Source organism: Carassius gibelio, chromosome A21, assembly GCF_023724105.1.
Source record: "Carassius gibelio isolate Cgi1373 ecotype wild population from Czech Republic chromosome A21, carGib1.2-hapl.c, whole genome shotgun sequence".
Classification (NCBI taxonomy): Eukaryota; Metazoa; Chordata; class Actinopteri; order Cypriniformes; family Cyprinidae; genus Carassius; species Carassius gibelio.
In genome coordinates this window covers 16,474,550-16,498,480 of record NC_068391.1, presented here as the reverse complement: position 1 = coordinate 16,498,480, position 23,931 = coordinate 16,474,550, and the positions used below count along the sequence as shown (strand labels likewise).

Genomic DNA, 23,931 nt, shown 5'->3' with positions numbered 1-23,931 from the left:
TCGCGCACTTTCCGAAATCCTGTACAGTTAGGGTTACACGCTCCGCCTCGTTCCCTTTCTTGAGATGAATAGACCTTGGTTCCTTGGGCTCCATTCAGCCAGTGTGTATTTATTTATACACTTCAAGCATCGCTTCCCTCAACATGAGGGGCTATTTGGGCGATTCTCATGGTAGTTTAGCAGCGCTCCCCTTTTCCAAAAATGGGTCTCCTATGAGTGCGCTACTCTGAATCTCATATGAGACTGAGTTATCTGTTTTTTTTCCCAGAGCGCTCCAGCATTATTTCCATGGAGTTAATGACTCTCAGACAAACTGTTTTGAGATGCACCATTCCATCTATGAGCTGCTCTATCAGAGTAATATGGCGAGGGCTTGGCGTGATTGCTTCGTGCCCTTTCTTGAGTTGGTAAAAGCCCCATTCATCTTGGGCACCACTCCACCTCTGTATCCTCGGATACCTATCTAAACAGAGTGTTGCTACTAGAGATCTGTTGAGATAGCACCTTCAGCAAGCTAATGCGAAAGCAAGCGATAGCCCCTGTGTGTCAGGCAAGACTTCGTATAAAATGCTAGGTTCTTTCCTGTTCCATTGAAATAGAACGTCTCAGGTTATGAATGTAACCATGGTTCCCTGAGCAGGGAATGAGACACTGCGTCCTCTAGCTCCCTGCCATGTTTTGGACGCAAGCTTCAGAAAAAGAAGTGAATGACGTGTTCTCCCAGTGCCTGTTTATAGTCGCGCCAGTAGTGACATCAGAAGCTGTCACCGGCGAATTCATTGGTGTGTTTTAAATGTATGCTTCAGACACAGGTCACCAGGAGATGTTCCCCATAGCGACCCCTAGAGGACGCAGTGTCTCATTCCCTACTCAGGGAACCATGGTTACATTCCTAACCTGAGACATTTTTCACTTATTTTCTGTGGCTGTATAAAAACCTAATACGTTGTCTACCTAGACAAAATTTCTGGTCAATTTTGTCAACTTAGGTGCAACTGCACATTTGCTGGGGGTGTTAACGATCAGGAATTTTTCTTGGTGACAGATGCTTCCAATGCAAAAACAGGTCAACAAGTGACAAGACACAGATACTGATAACTGATAAAAATACAGTAAACAGTATATTGTATGTACATGTGCTATATACAAATTATGCAATGGAATGTGGATAGATGTAAGATTTATTAAAACAATAACATATGTATAATAAAAAATAAGTATAGATTCTTAGGTATTGCATGTTTTATAGCTGTGCCGCAACACAAACATGAACATGATGATGTTAGTGAAATGCAATCTTTAAGAAATCGACAGGCAAATAATACACATTTTTCCTTTTTTTTTTTTTTATTGTAGAAGATGTCTGCCACTTGGAAAACAATTTTAAAATGAAAATGACATGATATTACCACTAAAACCATGGCTTCAGAGGATCACTCATTGGCTCATTAACCATTCCCTAATATAATTATTTTTGTATTTATATTTACACATTTAAAAATAACTTAAACTTTAAGTTCAACACAGTTTTGTACTTTAGTATGAAGTAGCAAAAGTTTTGAAAATACTAATTGGAAATAGATGAATTAAACCTATTCACCTTTTGGGATTTTTATATTTGGTGGTGAAGTTAGACTATTTTGCATCTCTGTTAACAATCTCCTCAGTTTCTCTTGAAAGTAAATCAAACATTTATTCACAAACATAACACTTTTTTATTTATTTATTTTTATTTTTGAAAGGTTAAGCTTACCAATTTATGTTTGTTAACTTTGACTTGCTGTCCATATTTTAACGCATTCATTTCCCGTCTTTTTCTGTTCTGCACTGACTGTGTTTGTAACAGTATTGTTGAAGGGAGAGCAGTTGTGTACACACTTTTCAAATTAATTTAAAATGCTAAACAAAAGTTAAATATTTTAACAAATGAGCTTTTGACTATTTATAATAAAATAAAAATGTCATTAAATAAATATTTTGAAAAATTTTCACCCCCTATCTTAACTCATCTAATATTTCTGTTTTTCAGATTGTAAACTAATTATTATTATTACTATTATTATTATTATATTATTAATTATTAGTGATTTAAACTCTGTGTTTAGCCGTAAGTTTTAAAAATCTGGAGCTATATTCACATAAAATTTTAAGGTTAAAACTAGCTTCTAACTTTCCAATATAGGATAAACTCTTAAAAATAATGGATGTGTCAGGACTAGTTTTAGGACTAATACATTTTATGCTTTTGATTTTACAAAGTATTTTAGAAATAAATTCAGTTTCTATATCTTTGAAAAGGTAGTCACAAAGACTCCTAAGTCACTAAGACCAAATCACAATCCTAAAAACCTCAGAACATAAACAGAACATAAACATCATTTTATGATAATTTCATGTTATGATAATTATTTGAATATATGTCCTTTTCATTTATAAATTGGGCAAAAAGTAACAGCTGTCATTGGATCCAGTTCGGATTTCTTCTAGGTTTCCACAATGTTTTAATATCAGCCATAATTATGCTAATCTGTTAAAAAGGCTGCCTATATGCATATCTGTGTAAAAGTTGGTCCCAGCAGCTTTGTGAATAGGTTTTAAGAGGAAACTCTTACCTTAGAATTTCTTCTGCTAATTATGAGAACTCTTAGCGGTTGGTAAGATAAAATGGTTTGTGCACCCCGGAGCAGGCTAAAACCTATGTAAGTGCATTGTTTCTTCAATTGCCTGAATGCAGAATGATTTTATATATTATCATTAAAATGAATCAAACTTTTTTTTAATCCAATGCCTGTAACTTCATAAACTGCTTTAACAACTCATGCATTAAATACAATAATCATATGTTGTTGTTGAACAAGTCATACCATTGTTTGCTTCTACGCCTCAATGGGACTAAATGGGACCTATAACAATCAACTTTCACTGAACCTCGTATTTATTATCAAGGTGCACAGTTACATTACACAAAGCAAAACAGAAAAAGAAAAGAAAACAAAGCATTCTTGATACAATTCATTGTATATTCAAGCAAAAGATCATAAATCATGTTTGTTCACATCAAAAGACACTTAACCAAAAGAGTGGATCACAAAGAAACTGGCAATTGCAAGCGATTATAGAATATATTAATGTTTGCTGCAAGCTGGGAAATAAAACAAAATAAAGCCATTACATGATATGATATTTAATGTTCAATATTTGATTTCCAAATATATATACTGTATACTCCTTTTAATTCTGCACATTTTCAGTAGCTCTCATTTATCGAATGTATTTGGGTAATAAGTTCTACAATTTTCCCTAGTTGTAAAACAGTATTGTCAGAAAAATTCATCTTTATTTCAATTATACATCCAAACGCACAGCCCACAAATTGAACGTACCTCTACACAAAAGCACCTTTCTTATAATAGAAGCGTAAATAAAAGTGTAAAAAAATTATAATTGAGCAAAAACAAAAAAACTACTGAGAGAGTATAAGATACAGCATAAGAGGTTCTCATCCTTATGATCTGTGAGTGACTTAACAGTAAACTAAAGTTAAAACACGGACGCATTGTTTAATGTGGTTCTTGGTCTTTGCTACATAATGAAATTAGCATTTTCAAAAAAAGTTATCTAGAGAGGAACATATCATGCACCATGCTTTAGTCACCAATCTAGAAAAATCCCAAGTTTTGGAAAAAGCAATTTTAACGAACATTAAAAATCCTGTGAATAAGCCAAGCATTACATACATTAAACGTGTCCCCTTAAAGTCATATGAAGAACAGCTTGACCATATAACTTAAGCAAGAATGTTTGCTTAGAAGTTTACAGTACAGTCTGATTTGCATGTTAAAAGGTTATGAACAATACGGACAGTAAATTATAGCAGAAGTACAACACTTCATGTTTGTCTAGCACACCATATTTTTTTTTTTTTTTTTTAATCAGGCAAAGGCATAAATATAAAAGCAGGAAGTGTTAAGGCTTGAAATATGATGACATACAATGATGAATATGTAACAGTACTCTCCCAATAATAACAAGTCACTTTTAAAAACCAGCAACATCAGTGCAGTTCTGGTTTAAAACACGTTCACTTTGGCAAAGAGGCAAGCAATACAAATGCAAATGACACCCTTTTCTACAAAATGTGGTTGAAAATGAACAAACAAAAACTATGTGCGCTAATATTTTATTCTATAGAACAGTAGCAGTATTTAAACATTTTGACGGCTGCCAAAATATTTGACATTTTACATGTGCTTCTCAGAACACACACACACACACACACCCAAATGAAATGTACATGGCAATAAAGACATCACTGAAAAAAATTAAAATAAAAACTTGTGCAATATCACAAGTGTTTAGAATTCTGTGCGTTCAAACAAACTTCTAACCCATTTTCATGGAGCTTTTCACAGGTCCTTGACATAATATGGGATACAATAAGCTTTCTGCACATGTTGGGCCTTATAAGCGTAACAATTTCTGAGCAGTTTTGAATTAAATGTGACAAACTTGCACAAGAACAGACTTAGGCTACATTGAAATTGGCTCATGTTTTATGAATAAGGCCCAATGATCTCAACGATCCAGGATATGAGGCCACATCTCTCTTTACTAGTTCCTTTGGGATTAATTTGGGCTGCATACAATTTCTATCATATCTGCAGTCTAAAGATGAAGCAAAATACATACATTACTGAAGCGGTGTCTGCATGTTAAATAAGGACAATGTCTAATTAGGAGTGCGTGGACCTCAAATATCCCTGCTTATATTCAACAACTGCATTCAGTTCTACACTAAACTATTGCTTTGCATCCCCCACATGGCGGATGTATTTTTAGTAACTTATGCTATAATTCTAGACTCTCAATCCAGTGTAGAGAAACTATGCCTCATGGTTTCCAGTTTTAGCTATAGCCCTTTACCTCAAATATTCACCAGTGCTGCTCCTATCTGACCAAGCATATATGATGAAAACACCACTGGGCCTGAGAACATGGCGGTGATGGACAACATAGCTGCCAGGAGTGAAACACAAAGCATTCAGGTTCAAAAACAAGTATGTTTAAATAGGTCAATTATGTACAATGCAAATGAGAACAAAATACATGTTCATTCTTAAATAAAAATACTTATAGGTGCGTGACGGAGAAGGGATGGTAAATGCTGAAGGACAGAAGCCCCAGACACATACACACAGCTCTACAATGGAAGCTTCTTCAGCTGCTCAAAGGTGATGAAGAACTGAAACTTAAGTCAAGGATCACAAGACGACCATTACAGACTCTGTATAGTCAATTTGTGCATTAGTGCAAAGTTACCACTGTCTCTGCCTGTATTCACAGAGCAATGTCATTAGTTTTATTCCAGAAACAATCACTGTCTGCATATTTCAGAAATCATTTTGGACATTTTGTTGTTGACAGACTATATGAAGAGCAAGTTGTAAAGCTCTGCCCTCTTCTGGAAAGATGGGTGTGGAAGCAGCAGCTAATTTGCATTTAGAGTTAAACACTGTGTTTTTGATGTGAGCTCACATCAACGTGGAGCAAATTTGACATGCTATAATAAATAATCTCTGGGGTTTTTCTAGCTGAAGTTTCACAGACACATTCTGGGACACCAGAGACTTATAATACTTTTGTAAAAGGAAGCTTGTATATTAGTAAAGTAAATGGCACTTGTAATAATATAATACTTGTGATATATTTAAGGAACAGTTGTTCCAAAAATTAAAATGCTGAAAATCTACTCACTATATCAGGCCATCCAAGTTGTAGAGGAATTAGTTTCTTCATTTGAACAGATTTTGTGGATTTAGTAATAAATCACTCCGCAGTGAATGAAGGCCGTCAGAATGAATGTTCAATAAACACATGACAATAACCCTCACAACTTGAGTCAGTCGCATAAAGTCAAAGCAAAAAGCTGCATGTTTGTAAGAATCAAATCAATCATTAAAGCATTTTAACTTTAATCGGTGTACTAACTGTAGTAAAGAAAACGTCTCATGGCTTGGGTGAAAACGACAGCTAACTTCATATTGTAATATGCTGACCTCTAGTGGTTGAACTATGCAAACATCACAAAACCAAGGACTTTTTTTAAAGTGCCCCATTATGCCATTTTTAAAGGATCCATGACATGGATTATTTTCTTTTCTTTTTTTTTTAAATGCTTTTTTAATGTTTCCTGAGGTGTACTTATATTGTCAGTATAAATTTAGAAATAAAAGGCATTTTTATATCCTGATTTTAGTCTGATTAGTAGTTTGTCTGTTTGAAGGGCCATGTCTGCTGTGATACTCCGAGTAAACACCAGCTGTTGTGATTCGCTGACATCTTTGCATTTGAAATGCGTATTACATGTGGAACCCCTCTCAAATACTTTTTTTTACTATTACAGCTGTCGAGATTAAGGAATCATGGAAGTGTTGATTATAGCATTATTATTTAGATCTTTTCCCATCACGTGAATTGCTGCAGTGATGAGCATTGAGTAGACAGAGTCTGTTTATCGAGTGAATGCAGTGATCTCATCATTGCAACACATTTTTTCCTCACAAAATGCTTTCACCACAATTAACAGCAAACACAACATCGACATGAATACAGTAAGAGCTTCGTTGTGCAGCATAACGGCGTCATTCATTATAACGGCAGTTTGGACAAGTGTGCAAATATACTCACGATGTGTGATTGAAAGCTCCGAACAAATATAAATGGAGCATTCTTTGATCACTCTATGTAGTTTAATCACAATTTAAATAACAGATTTGTTTCATGCTACTAGGAGAATGTGAAGTTGATCATTTAGTCACGGGCTTGATTCACTGATGAATAAACAGTATTAAACGATTTAGAAAGAAAGTCTATGTGAACTTGAATAATTAGCTACACATCAGAAATCACTGATCACAGATCAGGCATTAATGAACAGGGTTACTCACTGTTTGTGGCGGTGCTGTCGAATCCATATCGTCAAAGTCTGTTTGTAACGCCTGTGCTGACATTGCGACTGAATAACATGTCAATTTTGGGTGGGCAAAGCAGTGAAAGGGGAGGTAACCTTTCCCCTTATGACGACATAAGGGGAAGATTCCAGATTGGCCCGCCTGAGCTCTCATTTTCTCAAAGGCAGAACAGGACACCCAGGGCTTGGTTTACACCTATTGAAATTTCTTGCCACTGGGGGACCATAGACAGGCTAGGGGAACTCATATTAATGTTAAAAATAAAGTGAAATTTTCATGTCATGGGACCTTTAAGGTTTGCAATATTGTTTTACGAGTCTCCTACAATAGGATTACATGCATGGAAAGTAAAAAAAAAAATGATTTTGTTTTCTCAAAATATGCATTTAATATCACCTAATTTTCCAGCGAATCTCAAAACAGTCGTTCGCAGCAGTTCTAAGATTCAGTCTCTCTAAACCCCTCCTTTCCGTGAGCCTACTCTGCGCTGATGGATCAAATGGCCCCGTCTGTAGTGATAGGCCTACGGCATACAGCCCGCGTCAAAAATTATATGCTTATTGCCATACAAAATAATAAAATCTCTATACAGTATAATAAAATAAAATCTCGACAGAAAATATAAACATCTGTTACTTATCATACTTGTGATTCAGTGGAGCCAGCTGGTCCAAATAAACAGGGCCATCTTTCAATAGTAAAAGTTTAGTGAATCCTATGTTGAACTTGTGGAAGATTTTTAGTAGTAAGGTTTTAATTAATCAAGTATATAATCAATGTGAATCTAGCCATTTTTGTTTTAAGTTATTATTCTATTAAAGTTGCCTGCGCCCTGGAATGTACCAAACTGATAAGAAACACAGGGTCAGATATACATTGAGGGCCTGCGTAAAGCAAGCAGAAGGCCTCTCCTCTAGGGATGTATGAAATGTGTAGACTAAAGATAAAGTTGTTGACTATGTGGAACCGCCCCATATAATGTATAAAACCAAAAACAAAATAGCATACGAGAGATCTTCTTGCCAGGAGCTCTCGGCTTTGTTTTGCGCAAAATAAAGTCTTTTCTTCTGAGAGAAAAATCCCTGACTGAGTTCGATTCTTTGGAGAACCGGCAAAATACACCACATATTTGGCACCCCAGATGGGACTGGACAAGAGTGGCAGAGTGGACAACCGCTTTTGAGCTGACCGATGATCAACACAACCGGGTGGCCACCATAAAACAAGGTAAGCATTTTTGCTTATAAAATTCGTTTGTGTTGGTTGAGGTCAGTTCTGAGTGGTAAGGACACTTAAAATCTACTCTTCCAAATTTAGAAAAAATAGGATATCCAAATTGAAAAAGGGGTTTTACTCCAGAAGAAATAACTGCATGCACATATTTGGGTTATTAATAGGAAAGCCTTGGAAGGTAACCTTGATTTAAGACAAATATGGTGTAGGCAGAAAGACATTGCATGCTGTGGGTCTGTGTTTATTGGATAGCTGTGACCTAGGAAAGGGCAGTGATAAACGGATAAGCAGATTAGTTAAGGAATCGCGAGGAAAAGTCCCACGGATACCGCTTTGAGAAAGTATAAGTGAAATTCTCGAAGGACAGAAATAGGTGGGCCCTTAAGGAGCTCTAGGTGAGCTGTGTTTTGTTGTGTGGATGTATTTGTGTCCGGACGAAATGAATGTGTGAACAAATAAATTCTGTGTTGGGTGGGTAAAAGTTGCGCACCATTCTTGGACTGTCACTTCAGGGTGGCTGGGTGGAGTTGGACGCAACGGGTATCCACTTGAGAGGGATTAATGTATGACAAGCCTTGATAATAAAAGGATAATTAATGACTGATTATCCCTTAGATAAAGGGGAAAAGTATGCGAGAATAAGCACTCTGGCTCAATAAAGAGTGCAGAAAGTGTGAATGAGTTGAGGAAAATAGTATCAATATAGTTTGAACCAAAATCTATAATGGATTTTTGCATTTTGGATGTCTGTGTGAAAGGGGAGAAAATTTTCTGAGCCCAGTACAGTGGGAGTGAGAGCAAGGGAGGAAGTTTCCACATTAAAGTTTTAATACATGGGTGGACAAAAAAAAGGAAAGAGAAGTAAAAATAAAAATAAAGAATTATTGTTAGAAATAGTTATCTAAAAAGTGATAATAAAATAGAGTAATAAAATAGACAGTTAAATAATAATAAAAATTAAAAAAAGTGTAAACGCATGAGACAATAAAAAACTAAATTCAAAAAGGTATGACACATAATAAAGAATAAAAAGCAGGGGGAAATGGTTAAAAATAGTTAAATTCAGTGAGAGGAAAATAAGAGATTGTAACCAAGTTACTATATAAAACTAAAAAGTTGATTTTTGGTGGTAATAATATAAATAAAGATATGGCAGCCACACCAGTGGAAATCATTGGATTAAAAAATCCACTGTGTAAAGAGCAAATAAACAAAATCTCAAACAAAATGGCAGAAGAGAAAAAATATGACAACAAAATGGCCAAAGGAAGGGACATTTGATGTGGCATTATGTGAGGAAATGGAAACTCTGATAAAAAACTATAAAATTAAAAGCATCAATATGAAAAAAAAAAGAGAAACAAAAAGGGAAAAAGAGAAAGAAGTACTTGCGCTGTTTAAAAAAGAAGGTGAAGATATGTTGAAGAGTATAAAACAGGCTAGGAAAGTCCTGAAGGAGGCAGAGAAAGATAACATGAGAAAAGAAAAGATATATGCAGAGCCCCCTCCTTATCTGCCTTTAGCATGGAGGTAACAGGAGAACTAGAGTTAGAAGGGCAGTTAGACATGGATGAGGAAAATAAGCCAGCTGTGAAAACACAGAGGCAACCCAGAAAGGATAAGTGCAGGAGCCCTAAAACAATAAAGTTAACTGTATGAAGGTTGTTTTAGAGAAAAATAAATACAAATGTTCCAAGAAATGGACTAATATAGAGATGGCAGATATGGTGGAATATAGAAATAATAATAAATTAATTAAAATAAGATATGCATTTATTATTTAATAACTTATATTAATAGATTAATTAATTTAAAAGATGCACGTGCTTAAAACTTTAAATCAAATATGTGAAGACATCTAAAATTTGTATCTTGTTATCCCTGGGACACAGTATGAAAATTAATCCATTACAGAGTTTCAGAGATTGGGCTTGTTTAAATGTAAAAAATAAAATACATAACTTGTGCAATGTGGAATGAAAGCAAGATTGGGTGACCAAGTTAATAGACATTTTGATACAAAAGCCATAGGCATTTTACAACAGGAAGGGAACTAGTTGCTTAAATAATTTAATTTAATTATTTTATTTACAATAATAGGAATTATTTTATGTTGGTTAGGAAACATTAATTCACCAATACCAGATTATGCTGAATCATGTATGCAAATATAGAAGAATAAATATAATTGAAGTCTTTTTTTACCATATGCATGTCATGCTGTTATAAAAGGGTTTATTTTATTTTATTGCAGTATACTTAGATAATAAAGGTAGCTGATTTCTGCATTTTGCAAAGAAGAAAAAATGCTTGCTATTTTTCTGCAATGAAGAACTTGCTTAACTAACAAAGAATAAGAGAACTGCTGTTTTCAACCAGATGATTTTGTTTTTATTAAGGGACCACTGAAAGAGGAGGATTAAAAGTATATAAAATTTGAAAAAGAGCTGACTGCTCAGAAACAATTTGGTCAGAAGTTACATAGGTACATTTGATTAATGCAGTCTCTGAGTGTTAAACTTTCAGATGATTTCTGGAACAGTGCCTTGACAAAGGAAAGCAATGAACTGGAGAAGTGGCAAAGCAGCAAACACAGCAGCAGAGAGAAGAAGAGGGAGGGGCTAATGGACGCTATACCCTCCTGAAAGAGAAGAACACACTTCAGAAAGGAGAAAGACTGAATTTAAGCAGGAAAAGGTGAATCTTTCACTTGAGACTTTTCCTGAGGGTGAAAAGAACATTATGAAATGCCAAACTCTGGCAGAAAGCAACCAGAAGCCAGACTGAGAAGAAGAAGAGGAACAACAGAGACCGTACGCCACAACATCAGGTCTTTGAGTGCCATCACAGACTGACGACCCAGTACAACAGCCCAGGCTGATGATGTCATCAGAAGGACTTCCATGCCTTCAGTGCACAGGTCCTGCAGATTCAATGAACACTATAGAGACTGCTTCAAATGTTAATTATTTTATTTAATTATCTTATTTACTATGTTTCAATCTTGATTATTCACTGGTCTCACAGCATTTCTTTAAATTCTGTGTTTTAACTAACTCTCTCAATCTGCTTTTCAATAGGTTCCAGTCCAATCTTATATTTTAAAGAAAAAAAAAATATATATATATTCTGACAGACAGAAGTGAGTACTTGACTCACCGATCAGATAAACATGGAGCTGGATTTGGCATAGTAGGGCTGTTTCATTAACCAACTAGGGGAAAATGCATAACTGAATACTTGACAACAATGCTGAGTGCTTTGGGAAAAGAGAATAAAAAAAAAAAAAAAAGGGTATCTTGATGAACAATTGAAAAAATATATATGGTTGAAAAAATAGAAATATTGGTCACTCCATTTTGTTTAAAGATCCAAATTCTAAGGTAAAACTGAATAAAATAATATTGAATAAAAAATTATTCCAAAGATCCAAAATCATGAAATCAAATATGCTGTCATCACTGGGGATAACAAGATGGAAATGTTGATGACCATGGATCCAAGATTTACAGAGATCTCCAATCCTCTTCTCAGAGTTGCTCATGAGCAATAACAAAAAAGTATTTGACTAAACTTTAAATTAAACAAACACATGACATTTGAGAAATGATAATTGGCTCTCTCAAATGCCCAATGCCTAGGCCTAATATTCTAAACAAATTCATTTATGAGATGTTGAAAAAAGGAGAAGAAAATAAAAGTTTTTGGCAAAAAAAAAAAAAAAAAAAAAAAAAAAAAAAAAGGGGAGTGAAAGTGTGTGAAAAAGTATGAATGATGGTGTTGTATGGCATGAAAGAGAGTGTCTGACGAGACACTGAGGCAATTCAATCAATTTGCCCAAACAGCTGTATACAAATATGAATGTGGGCCCACAGGGCAAATTTATGCCCAGAAAAATAATGACCATGGATGTATTTGGTTAAGTTTCCTGGTCAGTACCTAGGTCTTTGTTGTGGCAGAAAGAAAAACAGTGCCACACATGCGCAGCGTATAACATGGGAAGGCAGAGCAGAGCAAAGCAAGCTTGCTCTGTCTACCCAACATTTAACTTTCTTTTCAGCATATCATGATGGAGCTGATTGTGTCAAAAGGATGAAATATTGTCTTTCTGACTGTTAAAATAAATACAGTGGGTTGAGTGTTTTCCAGGTCAAAAGGCCTATGCTACTGAGCAACATAGGCTTAGATAAATTATCCATTAATCTAGTGGAACTCAGTTTACAAAACAAAGAGATAACTAAATAAGCAAATTGTTGAGAATAAAATTGAAATGAATTAAAAAATAGTAAAGACAGCACTGGAATTGTAAATTGAAATTGAAAACTCAAAAAGGGGCCAGGACAGCCCTCAACCCACATTACATTTCCACAGGTCACACCAAGAAGGGCGACTAGCAAGATGAGCAAATTAGCATGCTTGATAACACTAACAAAAAACTCTTAAGTTTTCCATTTACAGGTGACAGCAGTTCCAGTAAGACCAAGGAACGCTTCGCCCCATCAAAGAGAACCAGTGAGGGTGCAGTTATGATCTCAAGAGAGCCTGGCATGAATCAGAAAAACGGTTACAGAGTGACACCTGAGTTCACATCTCTAACCTTAAAATACCCCAACCAGATTCAACAACTCCACACAGCATGAAGTGAGGGATGAAGGGCGTGCTAGTAACGACCCACCCTTGCCAACGAGGGAAAGACCATTGCAACGACTCGCAAAGAGTCTCCCTGGTGAAGATGGAATGAGAGAATGATGGGACTGCTATTGAGATCAAAATACTGGGGTGCAGATATGAGCCAACAAATAGAAAAGAAAAAGTGGAAAAAGAATGTCAAGTAATGGTAGATGAAGAATTTGAAGGTTATGAGAAGGGAAATATGGATGTAGGAAGGATAGAAGGGAGAATAGAGCAATTGGATGCAACAAATAGAATGAAAGGAGCAAAATAGAAAAGCTCAAGATTATTTGTGAATTGAAGAAGGAAAAGTATGTGTTATGTTTGGGGGACAATGCTGTATTTATATACCAAATAATACTGCTCAAGAAGGAGCATTTAATGAAGTACTGATCCAATTGAAAAGGCTAAGAATGGTAGATAAAGAAACTGTTGGAAAAGATAATAAAATGTAAGACTGGTTTGATTTACAGTTAGGAGCATGGGGAGCATAGTTTATAACTAAATTGGGAAAGTTTTTAGGAATTGCATTATTGACAGGAGATTTACTATTTTAATGTATACTTCCTATATTGAAGTCACAAGTCAAAGCCACAGTTAAGCAAATTAAATTCAAAGATGTCAAAATGATGGGAAATAGATTTTTGAAGGTAACCGAAAAGGCTCTCTATGATACATAAGGTATCTAAGCTGAAGATCAACTCTTATAATCTTGTGATATTCAATGTGTGATGTGATGTATGTATTTGTATGTCTTTTATACATAACTGTGATAACCACCGGCCAGTGCTGAACCAATTGCACATTCATGCGTTTAACAATGTTTACTATTAAAAGAGGGGTTAGGGAGACTGGATCTTTTACTCGCTCCTAGTCAAATTAGGAGAGAGATGTTTGGTCCAGTAATCCCTCAGAGTGGAATTTCATAATCTAGTCACTGGTGATAATACAATGTGACTTATTTAGTCACTAGGTAGTGTAACTAATATGACTGGATTATGGAGTAGCACTCTGGATAAGAATAATCAAATGTGAGACTTATTAAGTCTCAAAGGGGAGAATATGTGGAAGATTTTTAGTAGTAAGGTTTTAATTAATCAAGTATATAATCAATGTGAATCTAGCCATTTTTGTTTTAAGTTATTATTCTATTAAAGTTGCCTGCGCCCTGGAATGTACCAAACTGATAAGAAACACAGGGTCAGATATACATTGAGGGCCTGCGTAAAGCAAGCAGAAGGCCTCTCCTCTAGGGATGTATGAAATGTGTAGACTAAAGATAAAGTTGTTGACTATGTGGAACCGCCCCATATAATGTATAAAACCAAAAACAAAATAGCATACGAGAGATCTTCTTGCCAGGAGCTCTCGGCTTTGTTTTGCGCAAAATAAAGTCTTTTCTTCTGAGAGAAAAATCCCTGACTGAGTTCGATTCTTTGGAGAACCGGCAAAATACACCACAAACTCACCGAGAATTACATGGGCGTGGTCAAATTGTTCGCTGCCGGCCAATGTGGAACATAGGCAGAATTATGCAAATGTATAACCCTGTGACATGGTAACTAATTACTAATGAATCATTTAGGCTGTAGAGAGTCGACTATTTATTTTGGGAGACAGTAACTAATATTTATCGTGCACTTTCGGTTTTACAACTTTGCTGATCATTTACGTTCACATACAGCTACATTACACACTGCATGAAAGGCAATAATGGAAATGCCATAATAGGGGCACTTTAAGTCAAACTATGAATATTACATCAAAACCTATTTTATTGTTAAAGGATACAATTATGTTCCATGGCCCCAGACGAAGCCAGTTGGGCCAGAAGCCTTTATAGAGAGCAAAAAATCCTTCGTTTTTCCAGGTCTGCATGAGTCCGTCCAGGGTACCCTTGTACATAAGGTTACCTGCGACAACACGTTGATTCATCATACGTGTCCTCACCACATCCACTGGATTGGAGGCTAAAGCACCTGCCAGACCACACGCGAAACTGGAACTAAATAGAAGAAACTATATGAATCATGTTCCTAGTGAAGTGAAAGTTAGTGCCTCATTAATAAATCTAATTTTGAATCAACAAAGCAAATACTGGTAGAGATGCTCACATGAAATGAGTTAACACTGTGTCTCCCATGAGGCCTGAATGAATCAAATGCTTCTTGGTGATGTCATAGACTGGCAGCTCTACTCCCACCACGATGGCCGCCCTCTGTGCTGTAGGTATTACACCCTGAAAACAATGAAGACAACACAGTATTAAAGCAAAACCTATAATGTGTTGCATTTGAAAAGCTGGAATGCTAATGAATAACTCAAACAACCTATGGCAACAAGATGAGACATAACGAAAGCACTCACCCTCCACAGGCCTCGCGTGCCCTCAGTCTGGTAAATGTTGATGAAATTAGACATCATGCTTCCCTGTAACAGGCTGCCTTGAGCCTGCATGCGAATCTGAAAACCAAAAGAACATAAGAAACAAACTCAATGAGATCGGTATTGTAAAAACTAAAAGTGAGGTTAAAGCTAATGCCAGAAACATATTTAATGCAATTTTGTACAGTGCCACAGGCATACATACTAAAGCATTGGGACAAAACCCACACACTTTTTAAGACCAATGATAATCGACCCATTCACTTTTAAAATGTCTAATTCAGTTTACAGTTCTGTTCCCTTTTCAGAGTGACATCAGTCAAATCCATTCCACTAGAGGAATGCCATTATGAATTAAACTCCATTCTGCATTTTAGCTACAGCCTTGAGATCCACACTGCTGCCTCCTCAAATTCACTCTACATGTGGTTTTATTAACAAAGTTCGGGAGGAGCACGATCAGATAATCATCCATTCCCCGTTTTCACCACTCGCACCTGAAGAACTCCTACGGCACAGCATCTTGGCATATCTGCTGCTCAGGGGTCTGTTCTTTGTTTGTGGATGACTCCGTTGGCTGAATTTTAATTTTGATGATTTGGCATGATGCAGGATTGTTTGGTTCTTTGAAGCTCATCCTGCAGTTGCTGTCATATCAACAGGTCCGTTAGCTCAAACCTGCTCAGAAGCAGCCTTATTCCATGTAAACCTAGGAGTTATGATGGATCATCAGTTAAGCTTCACAGACCATATTGCTACAACGACCTGGTCCTGAAAATTTGCCTTATACAACTTTAGGAAGATTAGACCTTACTTTCGGAGGAAGCCACACAACTTCTTGTCCAAGCTCTTGTTCTCTCTAGACTGGACTATTGTAATGCTCTCCTGGCGGGCCTCCTGCTTGTACTATCAAGCCTCTGCAACTGATCCAGAATGCAGCAGCGAGAGCTGTCTTTAATGAGCCTACATCAATCTTATGTGCCCTCCAGAAGTTTGCGCTCTTCAAGTGAATGACACCTTGCCATCCCAAAAAGGTTCAAAATTGCTTTCACTGACCTTTTCCTGGACTGTGCCGAGCTGGTGGAATGACCTCCCAAACTGAATTCGAACAGTCTTTACTCATTAAAAAAAAAAAAAAAAACCATCTAAAAAGGCACATCTTTTTCACCAGCACTTGACCAACTAATACTAGCACTTACCTTCTCTTTTCTATTCTATTTTTGGAGAAAAAATAAATAAAAAAATCATAGCTACGTGTTCTGTCCTAGACTAACTGAGACTCGTCATTACACTTCTATACTGTTGTTGTTCTCTCGTTGGTCTGATTGCTTCTATTGTTCTCATTTGTAAGTCGCTTTGGATAAAAGCGTCTGCTAAATGATTAAATGTAAATGTAATGTAAACAGGATTAGTTTGTATTGTTTGAAGTGAAGGTGATACTGAAAGTCTGTCCCAGCCGCTGCTATTTTCTTACAATTGTACCTTTATTAAACCGAGGGAAAATTTGAAGGATGATCATTTAAAAATGACTTTGCAAATAATTAAAATGTTGCATGATCTATAATAATGCACACAACCAATTTTACTCATTAAGAGATTTATTCTTGAAGGAATTGTATTGCAGTCATGCACATATTATGTACAGGTTGTCTGAACTGTGCATTAACTGCAGATTAACTGTTGTTTTGTAGCCGTGTTAATTTTTGGGAAACCTTGCCAGGTACGTGGTAACCTTTATAGGCTGCTAAAAGCAATTGTGCAATTAAAAGGCACCAGAATACAGGAAATGGCATCTACTACATAAAAAAAATTTAATTGGGGGGGGGGGGGGGTTGGGGGGGGGGGCATGATGGCTATGTACTAAAGCTTGGTCATTTACTTCTAATGTCACAAAATGTGTTATGAAATGTAAGCATGTTTGATGCTGGGCAAAAGCAGTGGTTGAGTTTGTGTACTTGCATAAAGTCTAAATGACAAAACAACTTTGTCTGAATATATGGACAAAACTTAACATGAATGGTCAATTTCTTGGTCAATATGTGGAATGTAGGTTATAAATATACATACATACATATATTAGTATGATTTTGTAAGTTTGTATGCATTTAATTCATTTTCATTTTGATCAATATCTATTCATGAATTTTAATGTCTTTCATGATTGAAAATTATTTAATTGAGTATTAAGAGAGCTGAGTATAATATTGAAAACAAATATTACATAGCCACACAAACAGTACATTTCAATTTTTTTATTATTATTATTATTTTATAGCAAATAACATATTTCATTGACTAAAAACATTTATTAAGTTACAAAGATACAAATTATATTTCAAATATATATAGTTATTTTGAAAATTCTATTCATCATGACTTTAAATAATATTTGAGTTTAATTACCTTTAGCACATCAGTTGGATTTGCCAAAGAAGATGACAAAACTCCAGACACCACACCACAAAACACATTAATCACCATAGTCTCATCTGAAAAAAATAGTAACCATTAGATTTAGAATGTCCTTCAGTACGTTTCATTAAAAAGAAAGAAAGAAAAACCAACACACAGACACACACACACAGGAAAGAAATGCCACAGAACAAAAACATTTTAACAATTCAACAATGAATCAGTAATTAGACAGAAAAAGGTCCTGTTCCACTATTTTAAGATGTAGCAGCGAGACTTTATAGCTCAAGGCACCAATGACGAGAGATGAATGTATATATATATATATAAAAAAGATTTCATAAATATCATATTTAGTATGATTTAGCTGATCAAATTTAGTAAGATTCCTTGATCAATGTGTCCAAAAGTCAGAAAAGCCATTTAGCTTGGCTAGGAGAGTCTAAATACAGCCTGTTCAATACCATAAAAATCCACTGCAGGCCTAGCTGTGGCCTTTAATGAATGCGGCTTGATAAAGTTAAAAAGATATGTCTAGACATGAATGATTGTGAAATCCAAATAAAATGCTCAAATTTCAGGACAGCTACCCTTACAAAACTGGTTCAGTGAGTCAAACATATGATTTCAGTACCATGACTGATAATAGAAACTCACGTGATTTCATTGAAGATATCAACAAGTGGAAAACAGGATGTTCTGTTCTCATAATGTAATGTTGAATGGAAAAGATCTTGTACGACTTGAACAGTATCAAAGCATTCATCCAATAAACCCACCTTCTGGATGACTGACAAACAGTTTCTTCAATGTGTTATATGTACCGATCTTGATTGTCCCATAGGAAGCTTGTCGGAGGACTGCAGGAGAAATTCTGTAAAATAAATAAATAAATCACAACTTCAAGGTCAATGCTTTATTTCCATACTGAGAAGACAAAATCATGCAAAGCATATATGCAAAGTTTGGTTCAAAGAGGTTCAAGTTCAACAATAGTTTCTTTCACAGGAAAACCAGGACATGAAACTTTATCGTTTTTTTAACAGAAATATATTTGCTGGACAACTACAGCATTGTCCCATTTCATAACTGAAATTTAGACAAATAGCCTGCATATTCAATAACTTTTTTTTTTTGAACAGTACTACAGTCACAAAATTACAACACTTAAAAAAAAAAAAGACAATTGTTTTTATATACATTTAGAACTAGGTGTAGACCAATGCTAAATGCTGCTACAACGCTAAAGTGTTGTGATCAGTGGTGAACAAAGCACACCAGGAATCTCCCACCGTCCGTCCTGTAATTTCAGTTCCAGTCCTGCTCCAGCACACCTGCCTGTAATAATCAAGTAACCATTGGGACTAATTAACTCTGAACCATAAAGTAACCCTGGAGACTTGAGGTGCGTTCCATTTGACAGGGTCCCTACGCAGTGTTCACTGCTCCCTACTCCCTGAGCACGGTATATCAGTTGAAGTGGACTTCACTGACAATAACCGCTCATTTGGAACGCCCTGCAAACGTCATCAAAGAAAGTCACCGATGGGGTCGCGCAGATTATGACATAAATATATAAGACTACATTCATATTTACATTTTTATTTACAATCACATTTAAAATATGTACACTATACAATAAAAAAAATCATTGAGTACTATATAATGAAAAACGTATGTTTATTATACACTTTAATTGACAATTGCTGCTATTACTTAATTATTAACAGAATTGAAGCCGTGCTGTCATGCAGATATGAAAATAAACTTTTATTTGGTTAACTGTATAGCCTATATGCGTTTTTAATAAATGGTCATATAATTGCATAGCGGTCTCGTGCACCTTCTTCCCGCGCACAGCCGTATAGTAAACACTGAGGTACATAAAGTAAAATAAAGAAAAATGGCAGAGCCTCGTCTGCTTCTAGTCACTTTTACATTATCATACCTTTTTACAATCCTTAATGAATATGAACGATGACAGCGAAGACGGCCGTTCTGACTGGTGATGACGTGCTGCGCGCAATGACGGGGGATAATCGCTCTCCACTTCCTGTGAAGTGATGTATCGATGTTCCCTTATTCCCTGTGCCGTGCTCAGTGCACTTCGAACTGAACATGTTCGCTCCTTTCGGATTGGAATCTCACTTAAGATGGTGGAATACCCTGTGAAGTCCACTTCGCAGTACACTTACGGTCGAATGGAACGCACCTTTGCTCTTTTTGACTCAGGAAGAGCTGAGACTGGATGAGTCCAATTCACAAATGAATCATCCTGTAAGATTTGCGATCATCCTATAAGTTCACTGAAAAGAATCCTTCACAAATCAAATCAAAGTTCAATCAAAAGTTCAAATGCTAACAAAATAGGAAATGACAGAAACTTACTAACTGTAAGCTTCTGGCCAGAAACGGAAACAGCACATTAGTATGTGAGTTGATGGTTTGAAAAACAAGACGCTCAGTGACACACAGACAGCACGACTAAGCTAAACTCAAACGACTGCAGTCTGCTCATGCCAAAGCAGTGGGCCAATTTCACTTGACTCAGCTCCTCTACAGACTCATGTGAATTAAATATCATCTATATTTAGAGTTTATTACAGCTACCAGCTGTATTTAATACCCTTGAACCATTGCATGAGTTGCAAATATGCCTTTAAAATGGAATACAACCATGATCTTCAGAAAGTATACAGTTAAACACAACAACACTGATACTGTGCAAATTAAGCATTTGTTGTCATATTCAAGAAATTTGCACTTACCCAGAGTACAATGCCCGGACCCCTTCTTCACGGCCAATCCTCAACAAAGCATGGAACATTCCCCGATATCGGACCTCCATACAGTGCGTCTGCCCTTGAACCTGGAGCCGTGTTTTTGTGAGATCAATGGGAAACGTACCTGCAAGATTTAATCATCAAATGATCAATGGTGATTTAATAATCAAATCTTATTTACTTTAAGCATACTAGTACTTTATCTACAAGCAGCCACGGTTGTGAATGTATATTGTATAATGTGTCATATCTATTGCCCCAGCCCCATTTCAGACACTTTCAATGTACACTGTGTATAGTATAGCTTTTTTATATATATATTCTGCAATGTTATGTTGAACAAGAGTGTTCTTGCTTTAACAAAACAAGGCTAATTTCAGTCCCTCCATGTGGCAAATACAATGACTGATCCAATTGATACAGTTAAACAAATCTATATAGGAGTATATTTCAGTACAACAACTAATAGTACCAGCAAACAGTAATAATAACGCTATTACATAATTATAATAATGTTAATAATAAAAAAGTTATAATGCATATATTTTATTGTTTACTTTTAAGAGTGTCAAAAAGCAGAAACATATTTCAATATTAAAGTTATTAGACATGCAAACAGAAATAACCAGTAAACGATATATATATATATATATATATATATATATATATATATATATATATATACTCTCTCTGAACTATTAAGATGCATTATGGCACTTCCATTTGAGATAATAGTTTGTATTAACTGCTTTAATGAAGAAGTGATCTGTAACAAATGATGATGATGATGATGATGATGTAAAAACAGCAGGTGCACAGACTCACCAAATTCTGCGACAATTGAGGCCATTCCCCCATAGACAAACGGCTTCCAGTTCAGGTTTGCCATTTCTGTTGCGGCTCCTTCGACTTGATGGAGTCCTATTAAAAACAGCAAAAACCCAAAATAGGAACAGACCAGCTGTTTTAATCTCACATTGTACAACATAGCGCTACCCGTCTGTGTTCCAGCCTGTCCTGTCAGATGCACAGACATATCTGCACCGGAATAAGACGAACCGCATTAAAGATTCATTGCAAGCGCCACAGAAAATTTGCGGAAATTCTATTGGTTGTAAACACTGTCAATCATTTTGTCGGCGATCCCCTTTGGTCAAAATTATCTCATGTTGCACCTACTTCCGCCGCAAAGGAGGTTGAATGACAGCAAGCAAAGGCTCGCCTATTTTGATCAAACCGTGTAACATTTAACTTTTTTGGTTACCGTTTAAAATTAAATATAGCAGCGTATAGCCACCTATATAAATAAGATGTGCCTATGTTGTGGACATAGCATGAAATATCGCTGTACTTGGTTCCGTATGGAACTGCTAACGGCTTGCACAGTAAACGTTAGCCAGGTAACGTAGAGCAGAACTTCTCTCACCATTAAAAAGTACAAAACTGAGAAATCACGACATTCTAGTTAATATCGTCTCTTGAGCTCACATACCTGATTCTTGGTGCTTCAGTCACCTCTGTTATTTTATTTTGGACTCCATCATCTCGACCACATGTAGGATCACAGTACTTTTCGCAGTCAAACTCCCGGAGTGCATACGGCATTCAGTTTACCATCTCTAGCAGGAACTAAACTCGCCGCGACCGGAAGTTCCCGCCCCGAATTTTGAAAGGGACTAGACTCCCCCAACCCCCTCCCCTTTTCAATGTCACCCTGCCCAGGGGAGCAATCAGTGATGCTTGTTTTGATTTCATGTAATGGCCCTCATACATGTACGTTTTTATTTATTAGTTCACTAAAAATAACAAAATTCAGAGTTCAAAAAACTGTTGTGAACAATATTTAGTAACTTTATTTTATTTTTACATTTTCTTTCACTATATATACATATATATATATATATATATATATATATATATATATATATATATATATATATATATATATATATATATATATATATATATATATATATATATATATATATATATGTACAGTACAGACCAAAAGTTTGGAAACATTACTATTTTTAATGTTTTTGAAAGAAGTTTCTTCTGCTCATCAAGCCTGCATTTATTTGATCAAAAATACAGAAAAAACAGTAATATTGTGAAATATTATTATAACTTAAAATAATAGTTTTCTATTTGAATATACAAATGAAAAAAATAATTTATTCCTGTGATGCAAAGCTGAATTTTCAGCATCATTACTCCAGCCTTCAGTGTCACATGTAACATCCAGTCTATCACATGATCATTTAGAAATCATTCTAATATTCTGATTTATTATGAGTATTGGAAACAGTTCTACTGTCTAATATATTTGATGAATAAAAGGTTAAAAAGAACTGCATTTATTCAAAAAAAAAAAAAAAAAAAATTCTAATAATATATATTCCAATAATATATTTTCTTTACTATCACTTTTAATGAATTTAACACATCCTTGCTGAATAAAAGTATTGATTTTATAAATAAAAAAAATTACTGACCCCAAATTACTGACCAGTAGTGTATATTGTTATTACAAAATATTTATATTTTAAAAACATAGCTGCTTCTCTTTTTTTTTTGCTTTTTATTCATCAAAGTATCCTAAAATAGTATCACATGTTCTGAAAAAATATTAAGCAGCAGAACTGTTTCCAACTTTGATAATGAATCATCATATTAGAATCATTTCTAAAGGATCATGTGATAATGATCCTAAAAAATCAGCTTTGCATCACAGAAATAAATGATAATTTAAAGTATAATCAATTTAAAAACAATTATTGTAAATTGTAATAATATATCACAATATGACATTTTTTTCTGTATTTTTGATCAAATAAATGCAGGCTTGATGAGCAGAAGAAACTACTTTCAATAACATTAAAAATAGCAATGTTTACAAACTTTTAATCTTTACTGTATATATATATATATATATATATATATATATATATATATATATATATATATATATATATATATATATATATATATATATATATATATTGTTTTCAAAGAAGTGAAACAATTATTTAAAAAAACATTTCTGCTAGTGCTACCTTTAACAGTAACATTCAACATGAAAAACAGTATGCAAAGCAGATCATTTCATTATCTGTAAAAAATTTAAAAAGACACATTAATCTAAGCCATTTTAGATCCCCTTACAACTTCACGTTTCCTTCTTTAATTTTACACTTAGTCTATATAACATAATCTAGCTTCTAGCAGTCTACTTGAAGACACACTGAAATCTTGCTCTCTACCGCTGAGCTGAGAAGGGTCTCCTGTCCCTGATGAGCATCAACCCTGATCTTGAGGTTCACTCACTTCCTTAAAAACTTTCTGCCCACTCCAAACTGTTTTGCTAGACAATTTTTTGTCCTGTGCCCTCATGGAGGCAACATGCCTCTACAATATATATATATATATATATATATATATATATATATATATATATATATATATATATATATATA

The 23,931-nt window shown here is 35.1% G+C and overlaps 1 protein-coding gene across 3 annotated transcripts; it reads right to left on the bottom strand.

The window, feature by feature from the left end:
• Nucleotides 1-2,917: 2,917 nt before the first annotated feature.
• On the bottom strand, nt 2,918-22,111 carry LOC127941728 (brain mitochondrial carrier protein 1). Of its 3 annotated transcripts, none has more exons than XR_008149138.1 (9): nt 21,281-21,506; nt 20,441-20,579; nt 18,452-18,546; nt 17,664-17,749; nt 15,243-15,338; nt 14,990-15,114; nt 14,667-14,880; nt 4,924-5,242; nt 2,918-4,665 (listed from the first exon to the last, which is right to left on the bottom strand). XR_008149138.1 is itself a non-coding variant. In XM_052537091.1 (9 exons), exons 2-9 carry the CDS (start codon nt 21,342-21,344, stop codon nt 5,201-5,203), a joined length of 861 nt encoding a protein of 286 aa, XP_052393051.1. In that variant the 5' UTR covers nt 21,345-21,376; nt 21,948-22,111; the 3' UTR covers nt 2,918-5,200. The 3 variants fall into 3 exon arrangements, 2 of the variants coding, with proteins under 2 accessions (XP_052393051.1, XP_052393050.1); XM_052537091.1 differs by adding an exon at nt 21,948-22,111 and having other exon boundaries at nt 2,918-5,242; nt 21,281-21,376; XM_052537090.1 differs by having other exon boundaries at nt 2,918-5,242.
• Between the last annotated feature and the right edge of the window lie 1,820 nt (nt 22,112-23,931).